The 25,574-nt window shown below is 44.7% G+C and overlaps 1 protein-coding gene across 4 annotated transcripts in view; it reads left to right on the top strand.

The window, feature by feature from the left end:
• The window catches only part of ndst3 (N-deacetylase/N-sulfotransferase (heparan glucosaminyl) 3), a 52,563-nt gene that overhangs the window by 24,581 nt on the left and 2,408 nt on the right, over window positions 1-25,574 (top strand). For all 4 annotated transcript variants that reach the window (XM_057035852.1, XM_057035851.1, XM_057035853.1 and 1 more), the window contains exons 5-13: window positions 5,402-5,556; window positions 6,257-6,442; window positions 11,734-11,862; window positions 18,610-18,792; window positions 19,229-19,325; window positions 19,979-20,102; window positions 22,899-23,073; window positions 23,274-23,444; window positions 23,951-24,060. In XM_057035852.1, coding sequence (XP_056891832.1) covers window positions 5,402-5,556; window positions 6,257-6,442; window positions 11,734-11,862; window positions 18,610-18,792; window positions 19,229-19,325; window positions 19,979-20,102; window positions 22,899-23,073; window positions 23,274-23,444; window positions 23,951-24,060 — 1,330 coding nt within the window. The remainder of the gene's footprint in view (window positions 1-5,401; window positions 5,557-6,256; window positions 6,443-11,733; window positions 11,863-18,609; window positions 18,793-19,228; window positions 19,326-19,978; window positions 20,103-22,898; window positions 23,074-23,273; window positions 23,445-23,950; window positions 24,061-25,574) is intronic.

The raw sequence follows: 25,574 nt of genomic DNA, 5'->3' as shown, positions 1-25,574 counted from the left end.
CCTCGTGTCTAGGTGGGACCCCTGTTACTGTTCACCATCCATTTCTCTTCCATGAACCCAAATCTCTATGTACAACAAAATAACCAAAAGCCGAATCAGTATAAATATTTACAGGTTTGCCTGGTGCCGCTGCCAGTTCCTTTTGCAACCCCACCAACTCCGCTCTCTGTGCTGATGCTGGCTCAACCTTCCCTGAGACCACCTTGATAAATCTCTCTCTCATCATAACTGCAAACCTTGCTCATAATCCCTCATCTGTTTTGTGACAGCTTCCATCTATGTACAAATCTATGGCACCTTCGATCGGAGTTACTTTGGTGTCCGGCCGTGCTTTCGCCACTTAGTGTGTTTCTTGGATGCAGTCATGTTGTTCCTCACCATCTGACATGCACTTTGCCATATTTATCTTAGAGTTTTGAAACGTTATGTGTGGTTGTGTTAGGGTGTCTACCGCTGTCTTTTCTCTTCCAGGAGTGATGTTGAATGCTGAGGATGCCACAAAAGCTGACACAGCATGACTGGTGTTAATAATCAATGAGTGTTTTTGAACCACCTTGTCGATCTTTTGTACCAATTTTGCTAGTGAGCTTTCTGCTCAATTGGGTCAAGAATGATGCTGTAATAACCTAGTACCATCCTTTCCCCCTGTTGTAGCTGATAAAGGCAGGCTGCTGCCGTAGTTTGTTTATCAGCTACATCCAAGAAAAATGGTGCGGCATAGTTTGGTTTATTTAGCGCCGCTGCATTGGCCAATAGTTGTCTAATGTCATCAAAAGCAACCTGAGCTTCCGGTGTCCACTCTAAGTGTGACTGGAGATTCCCCACACCCTGTTCCTTCATCAAAGCCCGTAGTGGTGTGAGCGGCCCGCATAGTCAGGAAGAAAATGTCTGGAGAAGTTGATGAGGCCCAGGAAGGCCATCATGTCCTGGACCATATTAGGCTTTTTGTGGTGGAGAATGGTTTGTCTCAGTGGAAGGATTCGCCATTGCGGAAGGTGATGACGGTCCCCCCGCCTTGAGCAATGTCAATGTTGCTGCCCAAAAGTGTGAAAATGTCTCGCCCCAGAAGGTTAACAGGACAATTAGGACCATAGAGAAACGTGTGGCTGAAAGATTGTGCCCCTATTCGAACATCCAATGGGGCAGTTCGTTGCATGTACAGGCGTCGGCCTTCCACTCCCCTTACTAGCACCTGCTCCGATGACAATGGTGGATCAGTTCCATGTTGCAGTGCAGACCATGTTGCACCCGTGTCCACTAGAAACAATTTTTCAACACCATCCACCATCAGAGGAAGGAGGGGCTCGGCCAGGTTCCCTCCAGTGCCAGCTGGGCCCCTCTGTTCTAGGGGAACAGGCTAAAAAACAATACTCCCCCGTCATCTGTAACCATTTCTGGCGAGCCTCGTGTAACCAAGTCTCTGGACTCACAGAACCATCATCCTTCCAGCGATGGGAAAAATCTTCGATAGCCGCCACGCTAATTGGGAAGTGTAATCTCAGTGCATCACAGAAAGCGCCGATGTGGTCTGCAAATGGTGTAGTGTCTGGTGCTCTGTTTCCCCCCTGTACTGAGGTGCCTGCCAGCTGCTCCACCCCCGCCAGCTTTTCTAATCCAACACATGCAGCTACAACCATGCGGACATCCCCCAGTGCTAAGGGCATGCCCATTGTCAGTGCCTTGAAGGCTGCTATCCACGGTGCTGCTCCATTGGGAAGCGAGGGCAGCTCCAGCCTCAGGGCTGATAAATCCTGGAGTTTCCATGGTTTATACTGCAGGGCTCCCCTGCCTTGACTGGCCACCAGGGGGTACTGTCCTCCCACAGCTTCCTCCACTCGTGACCTGGTTACAGGTCCACCTCCCTGGGTGGGAGGGGCTGGAGTTTCTGATTGACTCCTGTCGCGGAATTTTTAGCCGTTTGGAGAAGAAAAACTATTAATCTAAGTTACTGCGTAGGAGATGGTTTTAATCCAGTCAGTCGGTCAGGATACACACACGGAAGCATGCGGAGAGATCTCTACTCAATGTATACAGTTCTGATCTTATATAGTTGAAGGCCCGCCTCTGAGGTGCAGACGTCTTCACAGCATGTGTTTGCTGCATGCACAGGACACAGGACGCCAACACAGTAGGTGTGCACTGTATGCACCTCAGGAGTTTGGTGCCTTCACAGCGGGTGTTCCGGCTGGCGCAAGAAGTTGAATGACTGAGGATGCCACCCCTCAGTCATTTGACACTGGTCTTCTTTCAACCTCTGTTTCCATGTAAATGAATGAGGAACCAAATGGACTCCATCTGCTCTCCCAGTCTCCATCACACCCTTCCTTTTGCTCTCAATTTACATTTCACAATAAAATACCATTTCAATTTCCTCCTTTTGTATACAATTTACATTCCACAATCAAATTCCATTTCACTCCGTCCTACTCTCCTCTGGAGCAGATCACGTCGGGGTCACCAAATTGACGTCGAAATCTTCAGAAGTGTACTCAGACAGGTGCACGAACGAAGTTCACCACAAATTGAGACCAGAAGCCAACATTGCTTTTCAACCCTGTACAAGGGGGGCTCCGCTCCATCACAGACACGTCTGCTGATCGCGCTGTCCCGGAGAGAGTCTCTCCCCCCCCACCAGAGTTGGTTCTTTTATTAAACTCAGCACAAGACACAGTAAAAGGCGTTTCCATGGTTACATAGTTTACATCAGCTCAGTCACGTTGCACATATTTTGGCTATATCGAAGCGGCCCTCAGCCTGCGCACAGGTGCACAGCCTTGAGAGCCCTAACCCAAACAGATATCACACATTGTTATTCTGTTCTCTTCACAAACAAGCTCACAAAAAGTTTCCCAGTTTACCCCAGTTGATCCTTCTCACATTATCCATGAAACTACTCTACTTTAATTAAAATAGCTATAGCATAAAAGGCAATTCGCGATATTTTACAACACTGGCTCCGTTGACATTCAACCCCAATAAATACAAAGAAACATGGTAAAAGTTTTTTTTCAATTCAGCTGTTTTCTCGCTTTGGCCATGTGCTTCTTCAGCCTATAAATTTCTGGGTCGGTGAGATCTGACGTTGCCTTTTCCTAATTAGAAAGCTCGCTGACCAGATGAAACGGAGCCTGTCAGGGAAATATGTTCCCAGGTCAAGGCCTTTCATGCCCTTTGTCTGCGTAAGGAACTTTTTAAATAGGCTTGGAGGGTACAAGTCAAAATCCTGCCCGTCTGGCATTGTGCAGTCTGTGCTCACTGCCCCCTCACCAAAGAGCAAAGACCCGGACATGGGAAGAGTTCAGTGAGGCCATGGAGAACGATTTTCGGATGGCCTCGAAAAGGTTCTGGACCACCATCAGGCGTCTGAGGAGGGGGAAGCAGTGCACTGTCAACACTGTGTATAGTGGTGATGGTGTGCTGCTGACCTCAACTCGGGATGTTGTGGATCGGTGGAAGGAATACTTCGAGGACCTCCTCAATCCCACCAACACGCCTTCCAGTGAGGAAATAGGGCCTGGGGACCTGGGGATAGGCTCTCATATCTCCGGGGCTGAAGTTGCCGAGGTAGTCAAAAAACTCCTCGGTGGCAAGGCCCCGGGGGTGGATGAGATCCACCCAGAGTTCCTTAAGGCTCTGGATGTTGTAGGGCTGTTGTGGTTGACTCGACTCTGCAACATCACGTGGACATTGGGGGGCAGTGCCGCTGGATTGGCAGACCGGGGTGGTAGTCCCTCTTTTTAAGAAGGGTGACCGGAGGGTATGTTCCAACTATAGGGGGATCACACTCTTCAGCCTCCCTGGTCAGGTCTATTCAGGGGTACTGGAGAGGAGGGTCTGACAGATAGTCGAACCTCGGATTCAGGAGGAGCAATGTGGTTTTCGTCCTGGATGTGGAACAGTGGACCAGCTCTACACCCTCAGCAGGGTCCTCGGGGGTGCATGGGAGTTTGCCCAACCAGTCCACATGTGTTTTGTGGACTTGGAGAAGGCATTCAACTGTGTCCCTCGGGGGGTCCTGTGGGGGGTCCTCCGAGAGTATATGGTTTCGGACCCGCTGATACGGGCCGTCCGCTCCCTGTACGATCGGTGTTAGAGTTTGGTCCGCATTGCTGGCAGTAAGTCGAACTAATTTCCAGTGAGGGTTGGTCTCCGCCAGGGCTGCCCTTTGTCACCGATTCTGTTCATAATTTTTATGGACAGAATTTCTAGGTGCAGTCATGGTGTTGAGGAGGTCCGGTTTGGTGACCTCAGGATCGGGTCTCTGCTTTTTGCAGATGATGTGGTCCTGTTGGCGTCATCGGCCCATGACCTCCAACTATCACTGGATCGGTTCGCCGCCGCATGTGAAGCGGCTGGGATGAAAATCAGCACCTCCAAATCCGAGGCCATGGTTCTCAACCGGAAAAAGGTGGAGTGCCTTCTCCGGGTCAAGGAGGAGATCCTGCCCCAAGTGGAGGAGTTCAAGTACCTCTGGGTCTTGTTCACGAGTTAGGGAAGAATGGAGCAGGAGGTCGACAGGCGGATTGGATGCGTCCGCAGTAATGCGGACTCTGCACCGGTCCGTAGTGGTGAAGAGAGGTCGATCTTCATTCCTACCCTCACCTATGGTCATGAGCTTTGGGTAATGACCGAAAGAACAAGACTCAAGCTTAATTGTGCTGCCTAAAACCTACACCTGACCTAGAGGTAAGATCGGGCCTAAAAAATCCAGCCCGACCCGACCCAGGCCCGCGGGCATTAAAGCCCGACCCAGCCCAAGCCCGACCAATTTACTTGATTTGCAGGCCCGAGCCCGAAGCAAACCCGAAATTTAAATTTATCCCATAGTATTTTGGGCAGAAAAAACGCAAGATCTTTTAAGGTTAAAATAATCTACATATTTTTATGATCATGATAAATGAATGGAACACAGAATAAAAGGCCAGACAAAGAGAGTGAAAGAGAAATCTTGATGCGCACTCGCTTAATTACGTTTCCCAAAGCGTGCTCTGGCTCTACACTTCCTGTTTAGTAGTAGTTATATAGCAATTACCTTACAGCGCCTTCACTGTTTTATCCAAATTATTTATTTATAATAAGTATTCCTTAGTTTAGTATCCACACATCGTTTTAGTGTATATTTTTATAAACAAATATTTATTAAAAAAAAGTCAGCGAGAGAGAAGCCCGGCCCGACCCGACCCGAACGTAATGATTGACATTTTACGCATTTTAAGCCCGACCCGAATTTCGGGTTGGGTCGGGCTCGGACTCGGGCTCGGTCTTAAGATCTTACCTCTAACCTGACCACATTCACTTGATTCTCCATTACTTCTGTGTGTGTGTGTGTGTGTGTGTGTGTGTGTGTGTGTGTGTGTGTGTGTGTGTGTGTGTGTGTGTGCATGTATGGGCGCTCACACAGGCACAGCGCAGGAGGATGAGGGAGATGATTTACTGTTGAAATATGTGGATGAGTTCTGGTGGTTCCCCCACATGTGGAGCCACATGCAGCCTCACCTCTTCCACAATGAGTCCTCTCTTCTGGAGCAGATGGCCCTCAACAAGGAGTTTGCACTGGTGAGACATACATGTGTTTAGATGCCCCCACGTACATGTGCATGTGCATGTCCATGCGCGCACGCACATGCACACACACACACACACACACACACTCACACACACACACACGCGCTCCGTTACAACTCCCTGTTTTCCTGACTGGTGAACAAATGATTCAAACACTTGACGGATGTAAAACTATAGAATGAGGTGTGCAGATGTGTGTGAGGATTTCAGGTTTATCCACTCTTCACATGAATGGTTGGAAGGCCGACCTTGTGAGTAATTTCAGCAGTACATCTCACTTCAGCACTAATGTTGAGTCCAAGACTTTTCACGGAATGTTCAATAGCTCTGCCTAGTTTACTTTACAACTTCAAATGTACTCAATAGTTGAGGTCTTTGGGGTCTTTTGAGGACTTTGGGGGGACTAGTTCATCAGTTTCAGGTAGTTTTAGGAATAGTCAGAAGAATGTTAATTTTTATCCCTAATTGAACAAAAACAACTGTAACCTCTTAAATATGCCAAGTGTTCAGATCAATTTTGGCCACCAGAAGGTCAACATCAAAAACACATTATTTACAAGGTCAGACTGTTAAGCCCTCTTGTCTTTCACTGGCAGCATGACTGAGTTGTAAATGTGCCATGGCATCTATATGTACTGTGCATGTAGTACATCAAATATACTGTATGTCCATCTCCATCTTACTCCTCCAGGAGCACAAAATCCCAGTGGACATGGGTTACGCTGTGGCCCCTCATCACTCAGGCGTCTACCCAGTTCATCAACAGCTGTACAAGGCTTGGAGAAGGGTGTGGAACATCCAGGTCACCAGTACTGAAGAGTACCCCCACCTCAAACCCGCACGATACCGTAAAGGCCTCATTCACAACGGTATCATGGTGAGGAGATTCCACTTGCTAATTTATCCAAATAATTGGGCATTAGCTGTGATGTAAAGTGCACAGGGGTGCAGATATCACACTCTGCTAAATGGATGCACAATAGATTTATCTCCTAGTTCCTGTGAGCAAACCAAAATACAACAAAAATTATGGCAGGCTTGTTTTTTCTGCTGTTGAGTGTACTCACGGTATTAATTCTCCTTCAGTAAAATTTATATCGACTGCACTGTTACTGCAATCAGCAAAGACACATTCAGTATATACAATATAAGATAATCAAGCTACCAAGAGACTAATTGTGTCTATTTTGTTGCTTTTATTGGCGGCTGGCTATACCACAGGGGAGGTGCCTCTACAAGTTATATCAACCACTTCGGGTCTGATGTGTAAAAACTGAATTTCCTCTTGTGGGATCAATAATGTAAATCTTCTTTTTGTTCTTCTTCATGCTGGAGTATTTTTAGTCCTTGCAGCATTGCAATGTAAACAAATGTGTAACTTGTTGTCACTGGGAGGGATTGCTGTGAGGCTGGGGGCATAGGAACAATGTAAACAGCTCCTGTGCGCTACTGTATATGGGAACTTCTCCTTTTATGTCACTACCAAAGAGCAGATACTAGCAGATTAGTGACAAGTCTAAATTCATAAATTAACCCCAGGCGTTCTGGCTCTCCTAATTCCTTCCTCCCATGTTGAGGGTCCATCCTAATAAAATTATAGCTTTCCAGACTATGGACATAATTATTTTCAAAATGAAAGATGATAAAAAAAAATATTGTGTGCTTAAGAGCTATGCTCCACTTTAGGGACTGGTTGTGCTCGGTCAAGGTTGAGGAGCCTTTGTAGTCAATACTTTTCTTCCGCTGTTGGGTTAGATCATAGGTATCAAACTCTGGCCCGTGGGCCAAATTTGGCCTGCAATGTAATTATATTTGTCCAGTGAAGCCATACCAATTGACTATTAGAGCTGGCCCACCGGTATTATCGCCAATATGTGGCTTGCTAACCACCAAGAAAGAGGAAGTAGTCGTAGTGACCTTATATGCTAATGCTAATTCTGGCACTACCCCTCTGAAAAATCATTAAAGGAAAGGCAGAAAATAGGACCTTTCTGAAAAGGTAGGAGGCAAAATATCTGTTTAGATATTTAAAAGACAGACCTGTTTGCCTTGTATGTGGAGCCAATGTGCATTACAAGGAGAACAAGAGATGACACTATAAAACGCAGCACCCAGACAAGCACAAGCGTCTGGAAATGACTCAAAGGCACCAGAAAGTAGAAGAGATGAAAAGGCATTACATATTATTGGCATTACATTAACTTAAATTGCAAAAGATTGCTGTTGAAATTTATTTCAGAAGGCTGCAAATCAAAAGACAAGAAATGAATGCCAGTGATGTGTTTTTTTTATTTATTTGAATTTCGATTTTGCATGTTTGCAATATTGTATTGTGTTAAGCTTTACTTGTTCCATGTTCAGTTGTTGAGCAAAACTAGTTTGGGTCCATACCAAAAGGTGTTATAGCTGGAGGAAGATTTTTTTCAATAAATATCAATGTTGGCCCATGACTTTTTCCCAGTTTTTAATTTTGGCCTACTGGGTATTTGAGTTCGACACCTCTGGGTTAGATCAACAAATCTGTTGTATATTAACACCATTGCTATGTTGTTTGACTTACTTGTTTAATATTATCTGTCGCCACTGCTAAAAGAGAATCTTTCTCGCTGTTGAAGCTTATTTTATGACGTCTCCACACATAACATATTTAATGTGCTTGTTGTTTTGCTGGTGCAGTGTATAAGTGGCTGTAAAGGATTTGAAAAGCTACTACTACACGCAGCAACAGGGGTATGCTGCAGCCCCTCCAGCACCCCTTTAACCCTCCTTTTTTGCCCTTGACTTGAACATGAATTTCTTCAGAGTTTGTTAGCTGTAAACCCAATATGGCAACATAAATTATTCTGTGCTTTCTGGTCAAAGGTTGTAATGTTAGCAGGTTGTTTATTACGGGTCAGAATTTTTTTTGCCAGTTATAAGAGAGCAAAAATCATACTGGCAACCTCATCTTTATCCCTCCATCTCCCTTCCTCCTTCTTATTCACTTGTCAGTCAGATTCTTTGTGCCACAGCTTTCTTATTGCCACAAATAACACATCCAAAACTAGTCAATGTGGCTTTTCATTATTCTTCTTAGTATTATAATTATTCCCAAGAAAGATGATCAGGCAGCCATTTAATTTTACTAATCATTCCCAGAATGCTGCTTTCTTTTTGACAACTTGTCATTGTTACATAAAAGATGTCAAAATCAGACTTTGACAGTTTGACAGGGCATAATATGTATAATAATAATCATCAATATGGTGGTATTGAGACCCGCGAGTCATTCAGTGAATGTAAAAAACAGAAAATAAACAGTGAACAAACTTTTCTTTGACAAGAAAAATCAGTAGAAAATACAGGAGGCTCAGCTGAACTTGTGCTTCTTATTTCTCTTCAAATAGGAAGGAAATATTTTTTAATACACTGAAATAAATTACTGGTTGCTGAAAATACACAAGTTGCACTATTCAAATCTGCTAACCAGAGTTTTGCTGCTGCTGTTGACACTGCTGCTGCTGTTGCTGTTGCTGCTGCTAGGCTGCTATGCTGCTGTTGCTCTAGCTGTTGTTGCTGCTGCTACCGCTGCTGCTGCTCTTGCTGCTGCTGCTGTTGTTGCTGCTTCTGCTTCTGCTGCTGCTGTATAGAAGCACACGGCCTGCTATTATCTGCAGTAGGTGTTGATCTCTGGAATAGCCACTGTGATCCTGTCCCACCTCCAGCAGTGTCCCTCAAGACGAAGCATGCTGACACCAAAAGAATGCAGAAATGGCTCAGCACTGCTGATTTCACTGAAATCAAAGCACCTGCTGGGTTTGAGTTTCAATGCTGCCTGACACCATTTCCCCCTACCAGCAGTTATTCCAGGTATTTAGGGATCTCCCACCATCAAAAGACATGTACTTTAGGTTTATTGGAGAATATTGGGTGGATTCAAGCCACTTTCCTAGTGAACAATGTGAGGAGCTATCCCTAAATTCTGTCACCCAAATCAGAGATAAGTGGTTGTTGCCACTGTTCTCTCTCCAGTAATAAACTGGAAAAAGAACAGTGGCAACAACAGTTGCTCACATGGACTGTGGGTTTAAAGAACCTACAGTAACACATGACATCTGACATCTTATAAACTCACAATCTTGGCAAGCTCTTTTCCTTTTCTATCTTTTTGTCAGTTTCACAATTTGGGTCTATCTGTTTCTGATGCTACAATCTCTTCTTCCATCCTTATTTGCTAAAAGGAGGACAGGAAGTTGAGGCAGGAACATTGTTGTTTTGGTGTCTCTGTCAGCAGATTGAGAGCCGCCTACAGCCGACCCACAGTATCAGAACAAATCACACTGAGATATGGGATTTTCTGCGTGTGTGTGTGTGTGTGTGTGTGTGTGTGTGTGTGTGTGTATGTGTGTGTGTGTGTGTGTGTGTGTGTGTGTGTGTGTGTGTGTGTAAAATGTACTATATCAGTTTGAGTTATAGCTCTGTGGATAATTGGTTTGGTGAAATAGTGCTGAGCTTCTGTGGCTCTGGTGCCTTTCTCTTCCTCTCCCTCTCTTTCTCTCTTTCTCTGTTTGACTCTTTCAGTTCTGTGTCTGTGTGTGAGTGCATGTGTTTTTATCAAAGTCTCAGATTCACTGCTTTATGGAGAAAGTAACATCTTTGTGCTCAGCATCACGTGTTTTTCATTTTGTTCTCCTTGTGAATGTGAATATTTGCATAAATTTGAATTGATCAGCAGTGATATTGATCATTTTAAGGTTCTTGGGAAACACTGTGATGTCAAAGCTGCCAGTGTTGTGCTGGCCTTACCTAGATACATACATGAAAAACTACCAACACTATTAGAAGTCCTGACACTGTCTGAAAATATTGATCTTTTACGCTTTCCAAAATGTCATTTAATCTTCTACCAGTCAGGAATCACCAGGTATGCAGACAGTGGCTCAACAAATATCAGATGAAGGGAGTCCTATTGTGTCAGGATCATCAACAATCATCTATCCCAGAAATATGGTTTTATATCGTCCCATATTTCATTTGAATGTTCAATGGTTCTGCTCAGTTTATTTTCCAACTCTTTTAAAGATTTTTGACCTCTTGGGGGTCATGGGGAGGGTGCTAGAACATATCCCAGCCGCATTTGGACCAAAGTGTGCCTACATAATCTGAGAAATCCCAGACTGATACTGGCACAATAAAGTCTGCTTTTATTTTAGTTTGATTGCTCATCATTGATCATCATTTCTCAGCACACATTGGCCTGCATGTCAACATTCTGTATCATATATTTATCCTATATCATATCAGTCATGTCAGTACAGAACAAGTTTTGAAAGGTTTTGAAAAGCTTTATGTCCAGAGTATGCTTTTAGCCACTGCCTTATAAACGATTATTACTTCAATAGACGTCCTACAGCCGCTCCATCCAGACTTGTGAAGGTAACTAGTGAAGAGCCGCTCTGCAGAGCTCAGAAAATACATGACCCGATTAAATCAACCCAAGTTGTGACACCACAGCATCTGCCAAAAAGAAATATATATGATACAATCATCACGTAGCAACCACTCATGTTTGCACACGCACACATACGTGTGTGTTTCTAGGCAACACACTAAATCATCTCACATGTGCCTATTACAACCAGTTCAGCGAGCTGGGAGATTTCAGACCAGTAAGGCCATGAACACACATCTTTGGGGGCCTTCTGGCTCCAGCTAGGTGAACTGAGGGGACACACAAAGGTGAACATTCACTGCAGAACTGCTTTATGCAAAATATGTATGAGGTCTTGTGTGATCCAAATTAATCTAAAACATGTAATTTTATATTCAAAAAGTGATGCCTTGTATTCTGTGAAAATTTAATTATGAGCAAGGAGTCCATTTGGAATTAAAAGAAAACCATAGCACTGCCGCCTGCCATCAGCATCAGACAGGATCATCTGCCAGGAGGTACTGAGAAAACAGATCTGCTGATCATCTTTACTCTGGTCCTGCTCATTCATCCCCATTGAAAATGGACCATTTTAAATAAAGTAAAAATCTAAAGAAAATATATGAATCTTTTTGTTCTTGTCTTGTAATTAGTGTCTGTTGGTCACAGGCCGCTCAACTCACTATTGTTCTCTTATGTGAACCACCTATGTGAAACAGATAAAAACACTGCTTTTGTGGATGTGTGTTTGTGTGCAGGTGCTGCCTCGGCAGACATGCGGCCTGTTTACTCACACCATCTACTATAAGGAATATCCTGGCGGACCTAAAGAGCTGGACAAAAGCATCCGTGGGGGAGAGCTGTTTCTCACAGTGCTGCTCAATCCAGTGAGTCAGATAAAGTGAAGAAATACACACACACATGAGCATGCACATGCACATGAATATGGGAGCAACTAAGATCCATGTAACCTTACATTTTACTTTTTATACAAGTTTCCATTTCCCCTTTAAATGTAACGTGGCTGTCTGGTTCAGTCTTTTTCACTGTTGTGACACACACACACTGATACATGCTGTGTGTGTGTGGGTGTGTGTGTGTGTGTCTATTCCTGTCAGGGACTACTTCTCACAGTAGAGCTGTGTTCATCTTCCCACTTTAAATTAGATCTCACCACAGGGGGATTTCTGTCTCACACGCACACATGCACACACACACACAAATGTGCGCGCCCTCACAAAGCCACACATCGTCCCCCTTTCCCCTTTCCCCCACTGAGAATGTCAGGTTAGCTCGATTCCACTTTGAATTAAGATGTAGAAAGAAGGGTTTCGGTGGTGCTTCCCAAGTTGTCAACACAGCCAATCTAGACTCCTTCTCCCTCTGGAGCACTTTGATGCTGTGTTTCTGCTGTTCCTCTTCCTGTGCATCTATAATGTGCTCTAATTTGCTGACGTCCGTCTTCTTATCTTTCAAATTTCAAGTTTAATTTATTTTGCAGAATCTTTCCTGGTTAAATTTTACAACCTGCAAACTGTGTTTCTTTGAAAGTGACGTAAGGAGAGTTTTGGAGATGAATTTGTTATTTTTAAGGGCCTCGGTAACATGTTTGAAAGGATTTATAGCTTTAATAAAGTGTTGTGGTACAGTAATAAATACCCTTTATCTTCATGCATTGAGTGGAAATCATCAACACAAACTTATAAAAGGATGAAAAATGCACATTAGACGATTTTAGTTCCATTTCTGAAATTCAAATTTAAAAAAGTTTAGAATTTTTATTCTAATCATAATTTAATTTCTGCCAAACTCATGGTCAAGAAGGGCTATTTGGGGCTAGGAATGTCGCTGTGCGGAGTGTGTGTGTGTGTGTGTGTGTGTTTGTGTGTGTGTGAGATTACATCTCTGCTCATAGAACGAAGGTTTTGGCTAACATCACCACTGATGTCATCTCAACATGAGCCCTGAGAACCGAGAGGGGAGCCTCTGCATGCTTGCTGTTCCTTTCTATCTCTTTCACATAAGGGCTCATATACGTTACACAATGGCTGAATTTCTTCTTGAAAGCCAGAAATACACAACAGCTAATTAGAATTCGTCCTCAGCTTCCTTACTCTTTTGTGCTTCTTGGTCAATGCTTTACTCTTTCTTCAGCCATATGAATATCTCTGGTTTGGTCTGTTAGTGAAAGAAAAGGTCCTCGAGAGCTTAGAAACAATTGAAACATTAATCAAGCTGAGCCTTCTTTTATGTAACACACTCACACATACAACCATGTATCCATTTAAGCTTTCATTAGTGTGTGTGTGTGTGTGTGTGTGTGTGTGTGATCAATAGTTTTCCACAGCTCACAGCTTTAGCTCCCTGGGGTGGTTCTGTTGTTTGATGATCTGCACATTGGTAATGTTGTCACTTCCCATTCACTGATTTTAAATCACATTTAGCATTTCTTGAGCTAACATACTCTGTATGCTAACATGTGCATGTGTGATGCATGTCTGTTTTTGTGCACGTGGGTGTGTATGTCTCAATGATTAGATCCATTTATATTGCTCCAGGCTGCAGCGGTCATTGAGTTCCCTGTCGCACATATGTGCCACAATCAATCAGACCACCTTAACCTGGCAAACAGACAGTAGGGAACAAGACATTCCCCAATAAATGTCCACAGGGATGAAGGGAAGAGGAGCTGCAGGGGGGCAGGAAAACTGGAAGAGCACTGACAGAAGGTGGCAGACAGATTAAGATTTAATTTTCAGGTCACGGCGTCTTCTGTTACTTGAGAATCCAGACACATAGAAACACACACACACACACACACACACACACACACACGAAAAGTGTTGCTGTCAGGTCTCTGTGCATGTGTGTTTGTGTCCATAGAGTTGACACAAACAGGGCTGTAGACATGCTGCATATCAGAATTGACATTTAGCGCACAGCTCTGCCGCTAAGCTTATTAGCCAAACAGCCAATATCAGCACAATCTGTGAATTACTCATTCTCTTGTCCCTAAGCCTTCCTCTCCTCTCACTGATGGCCTTCTGTCACTCTTCCTTTTTTCTTTTTGCCCATTTTCAAATTGTGTAATATCTTTAGTTGGTCTGGCATCTGGCATCTGAAGGCTTTTACACAAACACACACACATACACACACACACACACACACACACACACACACACAGACACACACACACACACATAAAATTTCAATCCAACATGGAGTAGAAAATAAAATTAGCACCAAAAAAGAAAGAAAGTCAAATGTTGACTAGAGCTGCATAAATGGACCTGAAATTATGTATTGATATTTTCACTGCTGTCTTATATTGATTTTCTTCAATTATCCCCTGATGAGACAGAGACTTTGAGATAGAGAGGTAGCCTGCAAGCATGAAGGGGAGACAGGACGATTATGGTGAGAGTGAGAGAGACTGGTGATATCTGTGTATGTGTGTGTGTGTGTGTGTGTGTGTGTGTGTGTGTGTGTGCATGAAAGAGAGATAGACAGACAGACAGACAGACAGACAGACAGACAGACAGACAGACAGACAGACAGACAGACAGACAGCAAGAGACCTCATTTTAGTAGCAATAACAATTCAATCAGGGACAAATATATGTGAAACTAAGTGATTTGGATTGGAAACAGGCTGCTACAACTGGATGGGTAGACAGACAGACAGACAGACAGACAGAGAGACAGACAGACAGACACAGACAGACAGACAGACAGACAGACAGACAGACAGACAGCAAGAGACCTCATTTTAGTAGCAATAACAATTCAATCAGGGACAAATATATGTGAAACTAAGTGATTTGGATTGGAAACAGGCTGCTACAACTGGATGGGTAGACAGACAGACAGACAGACAGACAGACAGACAGACAGACAGACAGACAGACAGACAGACAGACAGATAGATAGATAGATAGATAGATAGATAGATAGATAGATAGATAGATAGATAGATAGAAGCATATCACCAAATATATGATACAAATATTATATCAAATATTAATCTCTTCAGACATGGCATCTCTGTGCACACAAATGTGTGTGTCTGTGTATGTGTCTCTGTGTTTATGTGCGTGTGTGAGAGCGTTTGATGCTGGACTGACACGGTTCATCAGAACATCTGGGTCAGCATGAGATTGCTCAGAGGAAAGAGGCAAAAAAAACATACAACATCAAATGGATGTTGAGGATCAGACAAGGGGGGTAATGGAGCTGAGTAAACGGGCCGTTGAGATTAAAATTAAGATAATTCTCACTTCTCTGTTTCTGTGTCAGGCTTTGTTTACATTTTTTTTAATCAAATGTACACAAAGCAATCAAATTTGTAGAAATGAGACAGAAAAAGATTCCATTCATTGAATTCCAAGTTATTCTTCTGTCACTCTCTCACACAAAAAACACACACAACTTTGGTATTTTTTTGTTTACACACCTCCAGTTTGAAGCAAAAAACACCTTTTTTAATTTTTATCTTGTTTCAGACTTGCTTGTGTTTCACCGCTGTTTACTCGTGTTTACTTGTGTTCACTTGTGTACTTGTGTTCACTTATGTTCACTTGTGGTGACCTGTGTTTTCTTGTGTTCACTTGTCTTCATTTGTGTTTACTTGTGTTCAATTGTGTTAACTTGGGTTATATTGTGCTCATTTGTGTTTACCTGTGTTCACCATGTGTTCACTTGTGTTAATGTGTATTAGCTTGTTTTAAATTGTGTTCTCCTGTGTTCTCTGAGTTGTATTTATCATGATGATAATTATCAGCTGATGAGATGGTAGAAAAATAACCTGCTAATGCGAAGGGACGTTTGTGCTGTCAGATTTAATTACAGCCATCTTTGAGAGTGATGCTCCAAACTGACCATTGTTGCAGTGATGAGGCCTCTAAGGTGGCCCCTCCACAGGTGTCCCACTCTGGTGTTTAACATCTGCTGATGTTCTATCCATAGAACAGGCCAGGCCACCTGGGCTCAGTGAGCACAAGTGCGGGATGGGTGCACTGGCCCTCATTGGGGAATGCATTTGGATTTGACTGTAGAAGTTATCTAAGCTTGTGTCTTTGATCAGCATGGAAGTGTGGACAGTCCCTGTACCAGCATGGACAAAGACTTTGGGAGGGTAGTTTGTATCTATGTGGAGCAAAAACCACCATTGTTGATCCAGTTGTTGATCTAGTTGTTGATCTTGCTGTTGAATTCCTGAGAGTGCCACATTTTGAAAGGTTATATTATCAATAAATGATCAACTCCTTCAGCCCTATATATTTTTCTGAGGCGTCATCGCTAATTCAGAAATCCAAGACCACCACGTGTCTTTTAGATCCCATCCCAACACACCTGTTGAAGGATGTTTTACCATTGATAGGCAGTTCTATCCTGGACCAGATCAATGGTTCTTTAGTGACAGGTTATGTACCCCGGTCCTACAAGGTGGCAGTGATTAAGCCGTTGCTTAAAAAAACATTACTGGATCCTGTTGTATCCTGTTGCAAATTATAGGCCAATATCCAACCTTCCTTTTATCTCTAAAGTTCTTGAGAAGGTGGTGGTGACTCAGTTACTGCAGCACCTGCAGAGAAACAGCCTGTTTGAGATGTTTCAGTCAGGCTTTAGAGCTCATCACAGCACAGAAACAGCAATTCTTGAAGTTACTAATGATCTTCTTATAGCTTCAGATCATGAACTGGTCTCTATGCTGGTTCTGCTGGACCTCAGTGCTGCTTTTGATACAGTTGATCACAGCATCCTGTTACATAGACTGGAACATGTGATTGGGATTAAAGGGATAACACTAGACTGGTTTAGATCATATTTATCTGATAGATACCAGTTTGCTCATGTCCATGGTGTTCCCTCCTCATTCTGTAGGGTTAGCCACGGAGTTCCTCAAGGTTCTGTACTTGGACCAATCCTCTTCAGATTGGACATGCTTCCTTTAGGGAACATTATTCGGCAGCATGGGATAAATCTTCATTGTTATGCTGATGACACATTTATCCATGAAACCAGAGGAGACAGAGAAGTTAGTGAAGCTCCAGACCTGTCTTAAAGACATAAAGTCCTGGATGTCTTCAAATTTCCTCCTCCTTAACTCAGGAAAAACTGAGGTCATGGTGTTTGGTCTTGAACCTCTCAGGGATAGATTAGATCACATGTTCACTCTAGATGGTATCTCATTAACATCTAGTCTCTCTGTGAGGAGTCTAGGAGTAACTTTTGACCAAAATCTCTCCTTCAACTCACACATTAAAACAGTCTCTAGAAGTGCCTTTTTCCACTTGAGAAACATCACAAAGATCAGGAAGCTACTGACGCGGCATGATGCTGAAAAGTTAGTCCATGCATTTGTTACTTCCAGGCTGGACTATTGAAATTCTTTATTATCAGGGTGTCCAAACAACTCTTTAAGAAGCCTCCAGCTGATCCCAAATGCTGCAGCCAGAGTTCTGACAGGTATTGACAAAAGAGATCACATAACTTCTGTACTGGCATCTCTTCATTGGCTGCCCGTTAAATTTAGAATAATTTTTAAAACCCTTCTTTTGACCTACAAGGTCCTCAGAGGCCTAGCTCCATCCTACCTGGAGGAGCTAGTGATACCTTACCAGCCCAATAGACCGCTCCGCTCTCAGAATGCTGGTCTACTTGTGGTTCCCAGAGTTTCTAGGAGTAGAATGGGGGGCCGAGCATTTAGCTACCAGGCCCCCCTGCTATGGAACCAGCTCCCTGTCCAGGTACGGGAGGCTGACTCCATCACTACCTTTAAGATTAGGCTTAAAACCTACCTCTTTGAAAAAGCTTATTGTTACTAATTCTGTAGTTCCAGTTACTATTATAGACAGACAAATTATCATACTTAAGGGGTCATCTAATAAATAGGTTAACATCTTAGCTATGCTGTTATAGGCCAAGGCTGCCGGGGTCCGGAAACATGATCACCTGACAGGCCTCTGTCACCCCACTGGGTCATGGTTTCCTCTCCTCTCCTCTCCTCTCTCTTTACCCAGCCAGCCATCAGCAGGAGGGTCCCCCTACATGAGCCTGGTCCTGCTCAAGGTTTCTTCCTGTTAAAGGGGAGTTTTTCCTTGCCACTGTTGCTTGTCTGGGGTTAGGCCCTGGGATTCTGGAAAGCGCCTTGAAACAATTTTGATTGTATAAGACGCTATATAAATAAAGATTGATTTGATTTGATTTGAATGATAAAAGAGACAAACATTAAAACCAGTGAGACATGACACGGAAACACATTGAGTTATTTCAGGTTAAATCAACGGTGCCCTGGTCAGCAGCACATAAAGACATGTCCCTGGACCTGGTGTATCCCATAAATCCTTGCTCCCGGAGGCAGGGTGTGTGCCTCCAGGAGCAAGGATTTATGGTTTAACTCTTGTCAGTCTGCACAATATAAATTTAGAAATGACAAGAGGACACAGGCTAGCTGGACTGTTAATGATGCTAACAGCACCAGAGATGAGAAATGATCTTTGTTTTCCACAGTAGGAACAGTTGACTCTCCCTTCTTTGATTTTCCAACTTGGAGGCTGAAGAATGAGAATGTAAAATACAAAATGTACATATATCTTTCTTGATGTTTTTTTTTTGCCTTCTCTCTTCTTCAGATCAGTATTTTCATGACCCACCTGTCCAACTATGGCAACGATCGGCTGGGTCTGTACACATTTGTCCACCTGGCTTCCTTTCTTCACTCATGGACAAACCTGGAACTCCACACTCTCCCACCTTTGCAACTTGCTCACAAGTACTTCCAGCTTTTTCCTGAACAAAGGAACCCCCTCTGGCAGGTGTGTTTGCATGGGTATTTATCCCAACTTGTCTACTCTTGTCTTCTTTTGTCCCGGGCAGTTATTGTGAGGACTCTCCACCAGTGAGAGGAGCACCTTCACTACAGACTATGAACATATAATAACACTGAGTTGGTCAAAAAACAGTGGAATTTTGGGTGGACTGACTCAAGTGAGGGTGTTTATGTGACTCTTTTTGTGACTGTTATTATTTAGGTTTTTACATGTTGTGTTGAAAGAGATGTGCACATCTTACTTGAGCTTCACGCTCAAAACAAACAGGATGCTTATATTTTCCTTTTAGGACAAAATATGTACCGGTAATCTGGTTCAGTAAACCCTATACAATGAACAAATGTGCATAGCTTGATATGCTTTTATAGCTATTTATGCTGCTATGAACGAATTTCCTCCCTTCTCACCTGTGATTCTGTAGAATCCATGTGATGACAAGCGGCACAAAGACATCTGGTCTAAAGAAAAAACCTGTGACAGGTTACCCAAGTTCATGGTTGTAGGACCTCAGAAAACAGGTAAGACACACATAGACCAACAATTACATGCAAAACAACAGAAAAACATCCTAATGCACCCTTTCTCATGTTGGGAAGCAAAAGGGCAGGGAAATGTGGCATTGAGCCATGGAGACCTGCCCTTTGTCTCACAAACAAAAGAGGATAATTAAAGATCAAATTCGAATGTTATTTAGATCCATGAAGATACCCTGATGTGTTGCCAGGAGTCCCATCTATTCAAAGTTCTGATTATTAACCACATCTAAGATGAGGAGGTTGCACTGCTGTAGCTGTTCTGTGTAACATGATCAAGCTTTTGTGGGAGCAGAGGGGAGAGCTGGATGTGGGAGCTGGGCAGCGCAACAGGGTACACCAGCGTGTGTGTGAGGACACACGACCGCCACGGAGGGCCAACACCATTTGGAATCATTTGATGAGGAGGCCTGTGAGCTTGGCAGATGCAAACAAGCCAACGTGCATGCACATGCAAAGTGTACTCTCAGCAAGATATAAATTTGGCAAAGGGAAGAGAGAGAGAGAGAGAGAGAGAGAGAGAGAGAGAGAGAGAGAGAGAGAGAGAGAGAGAGGAGAGAGAGAGAGAAGAGAGAGAGAGAGAGAGAGAGAGAGAGCAGAATTAACAAGCCAGTTGTGAATTATGTCTTTTCTTCCAGGGACGACAGCTCTTTATCTCTTCCTGCTCATGCATCCTTCCATATCCAGTAACTTCCCCAGTCCAAAGACTTACGAAGAGGTTCAGTTCTTCAATACCAATAACTACCAAAAAGGAATTGATTGGTACACACACACACACACACACACACACACACACACACACACACACACACACACCACACACACACACACACACACACACACACACCTTTTCGTGAGCTAAAACAGAGGTAACCATTGAGATTATAAACATGTCACGGAGGGGGGTGAACAGGACCCGAACGCAGGCCAGGACACAGTAGTAAAATAGTCACAAGGGGGAAGGGGAGCAACACAAGGAAGACGCGGGCAGCCCTCCAGGACAGCCGAGCACAGGGAACAGAAGCGGCCCTCCAGGGCCACAGGAAACTCGGGAACAGAAGTGGCCCTCCAGGGCAACAGGAAACTCGGCAACAGAAGTGGCCCTCCAGGGCAACAGGAAACTCGGCAACAGAAGCGGCCCTCCAGGGCCACAGGAAACTCGGGAACAGAAGCGGCCCTCCAGGGCAACAGGAAACTCGGGAACCGAAGCGGTCCTCCAGGACTGCAGAGAACTCAGGAACAGCAGTCCTCCAGGACCACAGAGAACTCGGAACAGAAGCAGTCCTCCAGGACCGCAGAGAACTCGGAACAGAAGCAGTCCTCCAGGACCGCAGAGAACTCGGAACAGAAGCAGTCCTCCAGGACCGCAGAGAACTCGGAACAGAAGCAGTCCTCCAGGACCGCAGAGAACTCGGAACAGAAGCAGTCCTCCAGGACCGCAGAGAACTCAGGAACAGAAGCAGTCCTCCAGGACCACAGATCCAACACACGACGAGGGAACCCGAACAAACACCCTCACAACACAAACAGACACCCTGGCACTGACAGGCAGGCGCAACCTGCTTAAATAGGCAGCCTAATGTAAATTGCCTACAGGTGTGCCTGCCAGCAGTGCCAGCTGTAACCAATTGTGCCCCACACCACCCCCTACAGCACAATGACCAACACAACCCCAAAACCCTGACATTAATGACCGACACAACCCCAAACCCCTGACATTACCCCCCCCTCAACGGGCGCCTCCTGGCGCCCTACAAGGACCATCAAAGTGGGCGACGGGGAAGGTTACTGTCAGGGAAGGGGAAGGGAGGGGTTGTGTCTTTAGCTCCACTGCATCCTGACCCGCCGGGTCCACACTGGCCAGGGTGTTCTGTCATGGAGGGGGGTGAACAGGACCCGAACGCAGGCCAGGACACAGTAGTAAAATAGTCACAAGGTTTTATTTACGGGGGAAGGGGAGCAACACAAGGAAGACGCGGGCAGCCCTCCAGGACAGCCGAGCACAGGGAACAGAAGTGGCCCTCCAGGGCCACAGGAAACTCGGGAACAGAAGTGGCCCTCCAGGGCAACAGGAAACTCGGGAACCGAAGCGGTCCTCCAGGACTGCAGAGAACTCAGGAACAGCAGTCCTCCAGTACCGCAGAGAACTCGGAACAGAAGCAGTCCTCCAGGACTGCAGAGAACTCAGAACAGAAGCAGTCCTCCAGGACTGCAGAGAACTCAGGAACAGAAGCAGTCCTCCAGGACCGCAGATCCAACACACGACGAGGGAACCCGAACAAACACCCTCACAACACAAACAGACACCCTGGCACTGACAGGCAGGCGCAACCTGCTTAAATAGGCAGCCCAATGTAAATTGCCTACAGGTGTGCCTGCCAGCAGTGCCAGCTGTAACCAATTGTGCCCCACACCACCCCCTACAGCACAATGACCAACACAACCCCAAAACCCTGACATTAATGACCGACACAACCCCAAACCCCTGACATTACCCCCCCCTCAACGGGCGCCTCCTGGCGCCCTACAAGGACCATCAAAGTGGGCGACGGGGAAGGTTACTGTCAGGGAAGGGGAAGGGAGGGGTTGTGTCTTTAGCTCCACTGCATCCTGACCCGCCGGGTCCACACTGGCCAGGGTGTTCTGTCATGGAGGGGGGTGAACAGGACCCGAACGCAGGCCAGGACACAGTAGTAAAATAGTCACAAGGTTTTATTTACGGGGGAAGGGGAGCAACACAAGGAAGACGCGGGCAGCCCTCCAGGACAGCCGAGCACAGGGAACAGAAGTGGCCCTCCAGGGCCACAGGAAACTCGGGAACAGAAGTGGCCCTCCAGGGCAACAGGAAACTCGGGAACCGAAGCGGTCCTCCAGGACTGCAGAGAACTCAGGAACAGCAGTCCTCCAGTACCGCAGAGAACTCGGAACAGAAGCAGTCCTCCAGGACTGCAGAGAACTCAGAACAGAAGCAGTCCTCCAGGACTGCAGAGAACTCAGGAACAGAAGCAGTCCTCCAGGACCGCAGATCCAACACACGACGAGGGAACCCGAACAAACACCCTCACAACACAAACAGACACCCTGGCACTGACAGGCAGGCGCAACCTGCTTAAATAGGCAGCCCAATGTAAATTGCCTACAGGTGTGCCTGCCAGCAGTGCCAGCTGTAACCAATTGTGCCCCACACCACCCCCTACAGCACAATGACTGACACAACCCCAAACCCCTGACATTACAACCCTTTTTTCATGGCTATGAGTGACTGAATGTGTCTTGTTGTCTTCACTGATACATTTAGGACTCAAAATCAGTTTTCTAAATGAATTTTTAAGCCTGCAAACATAAGCCAACAGACATATGGTTCTGTAAATTTACCCATAAATGGGATACTTAGATGGTGCAGATGCATCTGGTGCTGCTTCCACAGTCATCCAAAAACTCTCAGTAAGGCACAATTGAAATTATGGGTTCACTTCAGGCGAGTTGTTCACACACAGATTAACTTTGAAACTTTGAGACTTTGAAAACATTGTATTCCCCTTTTGCCTACGGTCTCAGGTACATGGACTTTTTCCCCGTGTCCTCTAATATGACCACGGACTTTCTTTTTGAGAAGAGCGCAAACTATTTCCCCTCTGAGGAGGCCCCACAGCGAGCTGCTGCCCTTCTGCCCAAGGCCAAGATCATCACCTTGCTCATCAACCCCTCTGACAGAGCCTACAGCTGGTATCAGGTAGTGCACAGCACCACTCATGAGTTCTTAAACTAAGAGTCTGTCCAGTCTACGGAGCAGTAACAATTGGCCTGATTTATCTGGAAAGTCTCAATGTAGAAAATGTCACCACATCCTTTAGGATCCCAAATGTATTTGAGCAATGAGACATGAATTCTCATAACGCCACAGCTCAAACATTATGTCCTTGTCTTTCCCAGCACCAAAGGGCTCACGAGGATCACGCAGCCTTGCAGTTCACCTTCTTTGATGTCATCAGTGCCAAACCTGGAGCTCCAGGATCCCTGCGCTCCCTCCAGAGCCGCTGTCTCATCCCGGGTCTTTACTCCACGCACCTTGAGAGGTGGCTTACCTACTACCACGCTAACCAGGTAAACCAGGCCAACTCGTCTGGAGAAACAAAAGAAAAGATAGAGAACAACACAACCTAGTGGCTAAATGTAGTAAAACAACACAAATTAAAGTATGAAATGTACCCTATCCAAATGAAGGACAGATGTTTAAGGAAACAGAGTTATTTAGAGCAAGTGCATTTAGGTACCAATTATATGTTGCTCCCGAAGAAAGGAAGGATGGAGGTGTTTTTTCTGATCTTTGTTAACTAAACATTTAACATGTAGGGGCCAGAAATGACTTTATGGATTGCTTGGTTTCAGTTTCTATACTAGTATTTTGCTGGAGTGTATTGTATTGTTGCTTGTTGGGGCTCAGCCCTTGGGATGGATGGATGGATGGATGGATGGATGGATGGATGGATGGATGGATTGATGGATTGATTGATTGATTGATTGATTGATTGATTGATTGATTGATTGATTGATTGATTGATTGATTGATTGATTGAGCGAGCACCAGTACAGTATGAGTATGTTTGTAGGTTCTGATCATCGATGGCCATCAGCTGAGAACTGATCCTGCAACAGTGATGGATGAGGTCCAAAAGTTCCTGGGAGTGACTCCTCACCTCAACTACTCCCAAGCTCTCACGTGAGCCTCTCTTGATGTCTGTCTGTTACTGCCTGTCCACTAACTTAACTGGGTTTCAAAACAGCTTTTACTCACGCCTGCTTGATTTTTATGGCTAAACTTCTACAAATCCTGAAATCTAGTGGTAAAGGTTGGTCAACTGAGTGTTCAGCTCCCATGTTTGACTTGCTTTCAGACAGGAACTCCCTGCATTTCCAGAGCAGAATGAAAGAATCAGCTGTGTTATGTGGTCACAAGAAAGGCAACCAAAGTGATTTTGATAGTTCAAAATGAAGAAAAGGCTGCATCCCTGATGGAAGGATTCATGTTGTTTTTATAAAACAAAGAACAAGGATGACATGCAGTAAACATAAAATAAATTATCTTAGTAATGTATGTCCATGTTCCACCAAAACATTTTAAAATTGGATGACTTAAACACTATTTTATTTATTTATTCATTCATTCTTTTGAGGTTTGCAATGGCCATTGAAAGAGTTTATCAGAGAGAAATCTGCTCTGAGAGCCGTGGAACCTGTAGAAAGACTTTTGGCCAGAGAGCACCTCTATCTACACAAGCCCTCACGAATACAAATTGAATACAAATTGTAAAGAAATTCATAGAGAAACATCGTGCATGTTTGGGTGCTATATTGTGCACGTGCATCATGGCGTTGTGCATTGGGTCCACGAAAGCTTAATCTCTCTTTTCTCTTTTCCATTCTTCTAACATGACAGCAGCCAGACAGATCCTCAAGACTGCAGCCTTTTATTTAATCCCCCTCTTCTTCCTTCCCTCCGCCTGTCATGTCAGAGCTGACTGAAGGGGAGACTCAAACTAACTTTTGTTCTCCCACTGATGCACATAAAGAACAATGGGCCTCATTCACCAATATGTTCTTAAGAATCTTCTTAGATTCTTTCTTAAGTTGTTATTAAGAAGTTTTTTAAGAAAACCCTACGTCGGATTCATCAACGCGTTCGTTAGCCCCAGAATTGTTCGCAGCTGTGTTCTTAGATTGATGAATGCCATCTGTTCGTAAATTGAAAGCGCGTGCCAGGTGAGTCTAATTAACATATGATTAGCATAAATCACCGCCCACTAATGCCCATAAAAGGAACTGCAGCAGGACCCTGTAGACAGAGCAAAAAGCAGCCAAATGCCCAAAGCGAAATGCCCAAAGCTTGCCTCTCCACGCCTGATTTCTGACGCCGAGTTGAACAATCAAGAAAGGATGGCTAACACGCTTGATAAAATTGCCTCAACCCTGATGACTATAGCCAACACGCTTAAAGAAATCAACGAGAATGTAAAAAAAAAGAAGAATGTAAAAACAATAAACGTGTAAAAGCTGTGCTCGGATTGTGACAATAATGCATTTTATTCACAAACGGGCAATTAATCGCGCTCGAACGTGAACCGCATGCCTGCAGTCTGGCCCCATCATTGCGTCAGGACGCACATCCTCACGGGGTTGTGGCTCTGTGTCCAAACACATCCAGCGCCCCTTTAACATGCCGATGGTGCGTTCAAT

The sequence above is a fragment of the Takifugu flavidus genome, chromosome 6, assembly GCF_003711565.1.
Source record: "Takifugu flavidus isolate HTHZ2018 chromosome 6, ASM371156v2, whole genome shotgun sequence".
Taxonomy (NCBI): Eukaryota; Metazoa; Chordata; class Actinopteri; order Tetraodontiformes; family Tetraodontidae; genus Takifugu; species Takifugu flavidus.
Note: the sequence above shows the minus strand (reverse complement) of the source record. Positions and strands in the feature narration are given on the sequence as shown.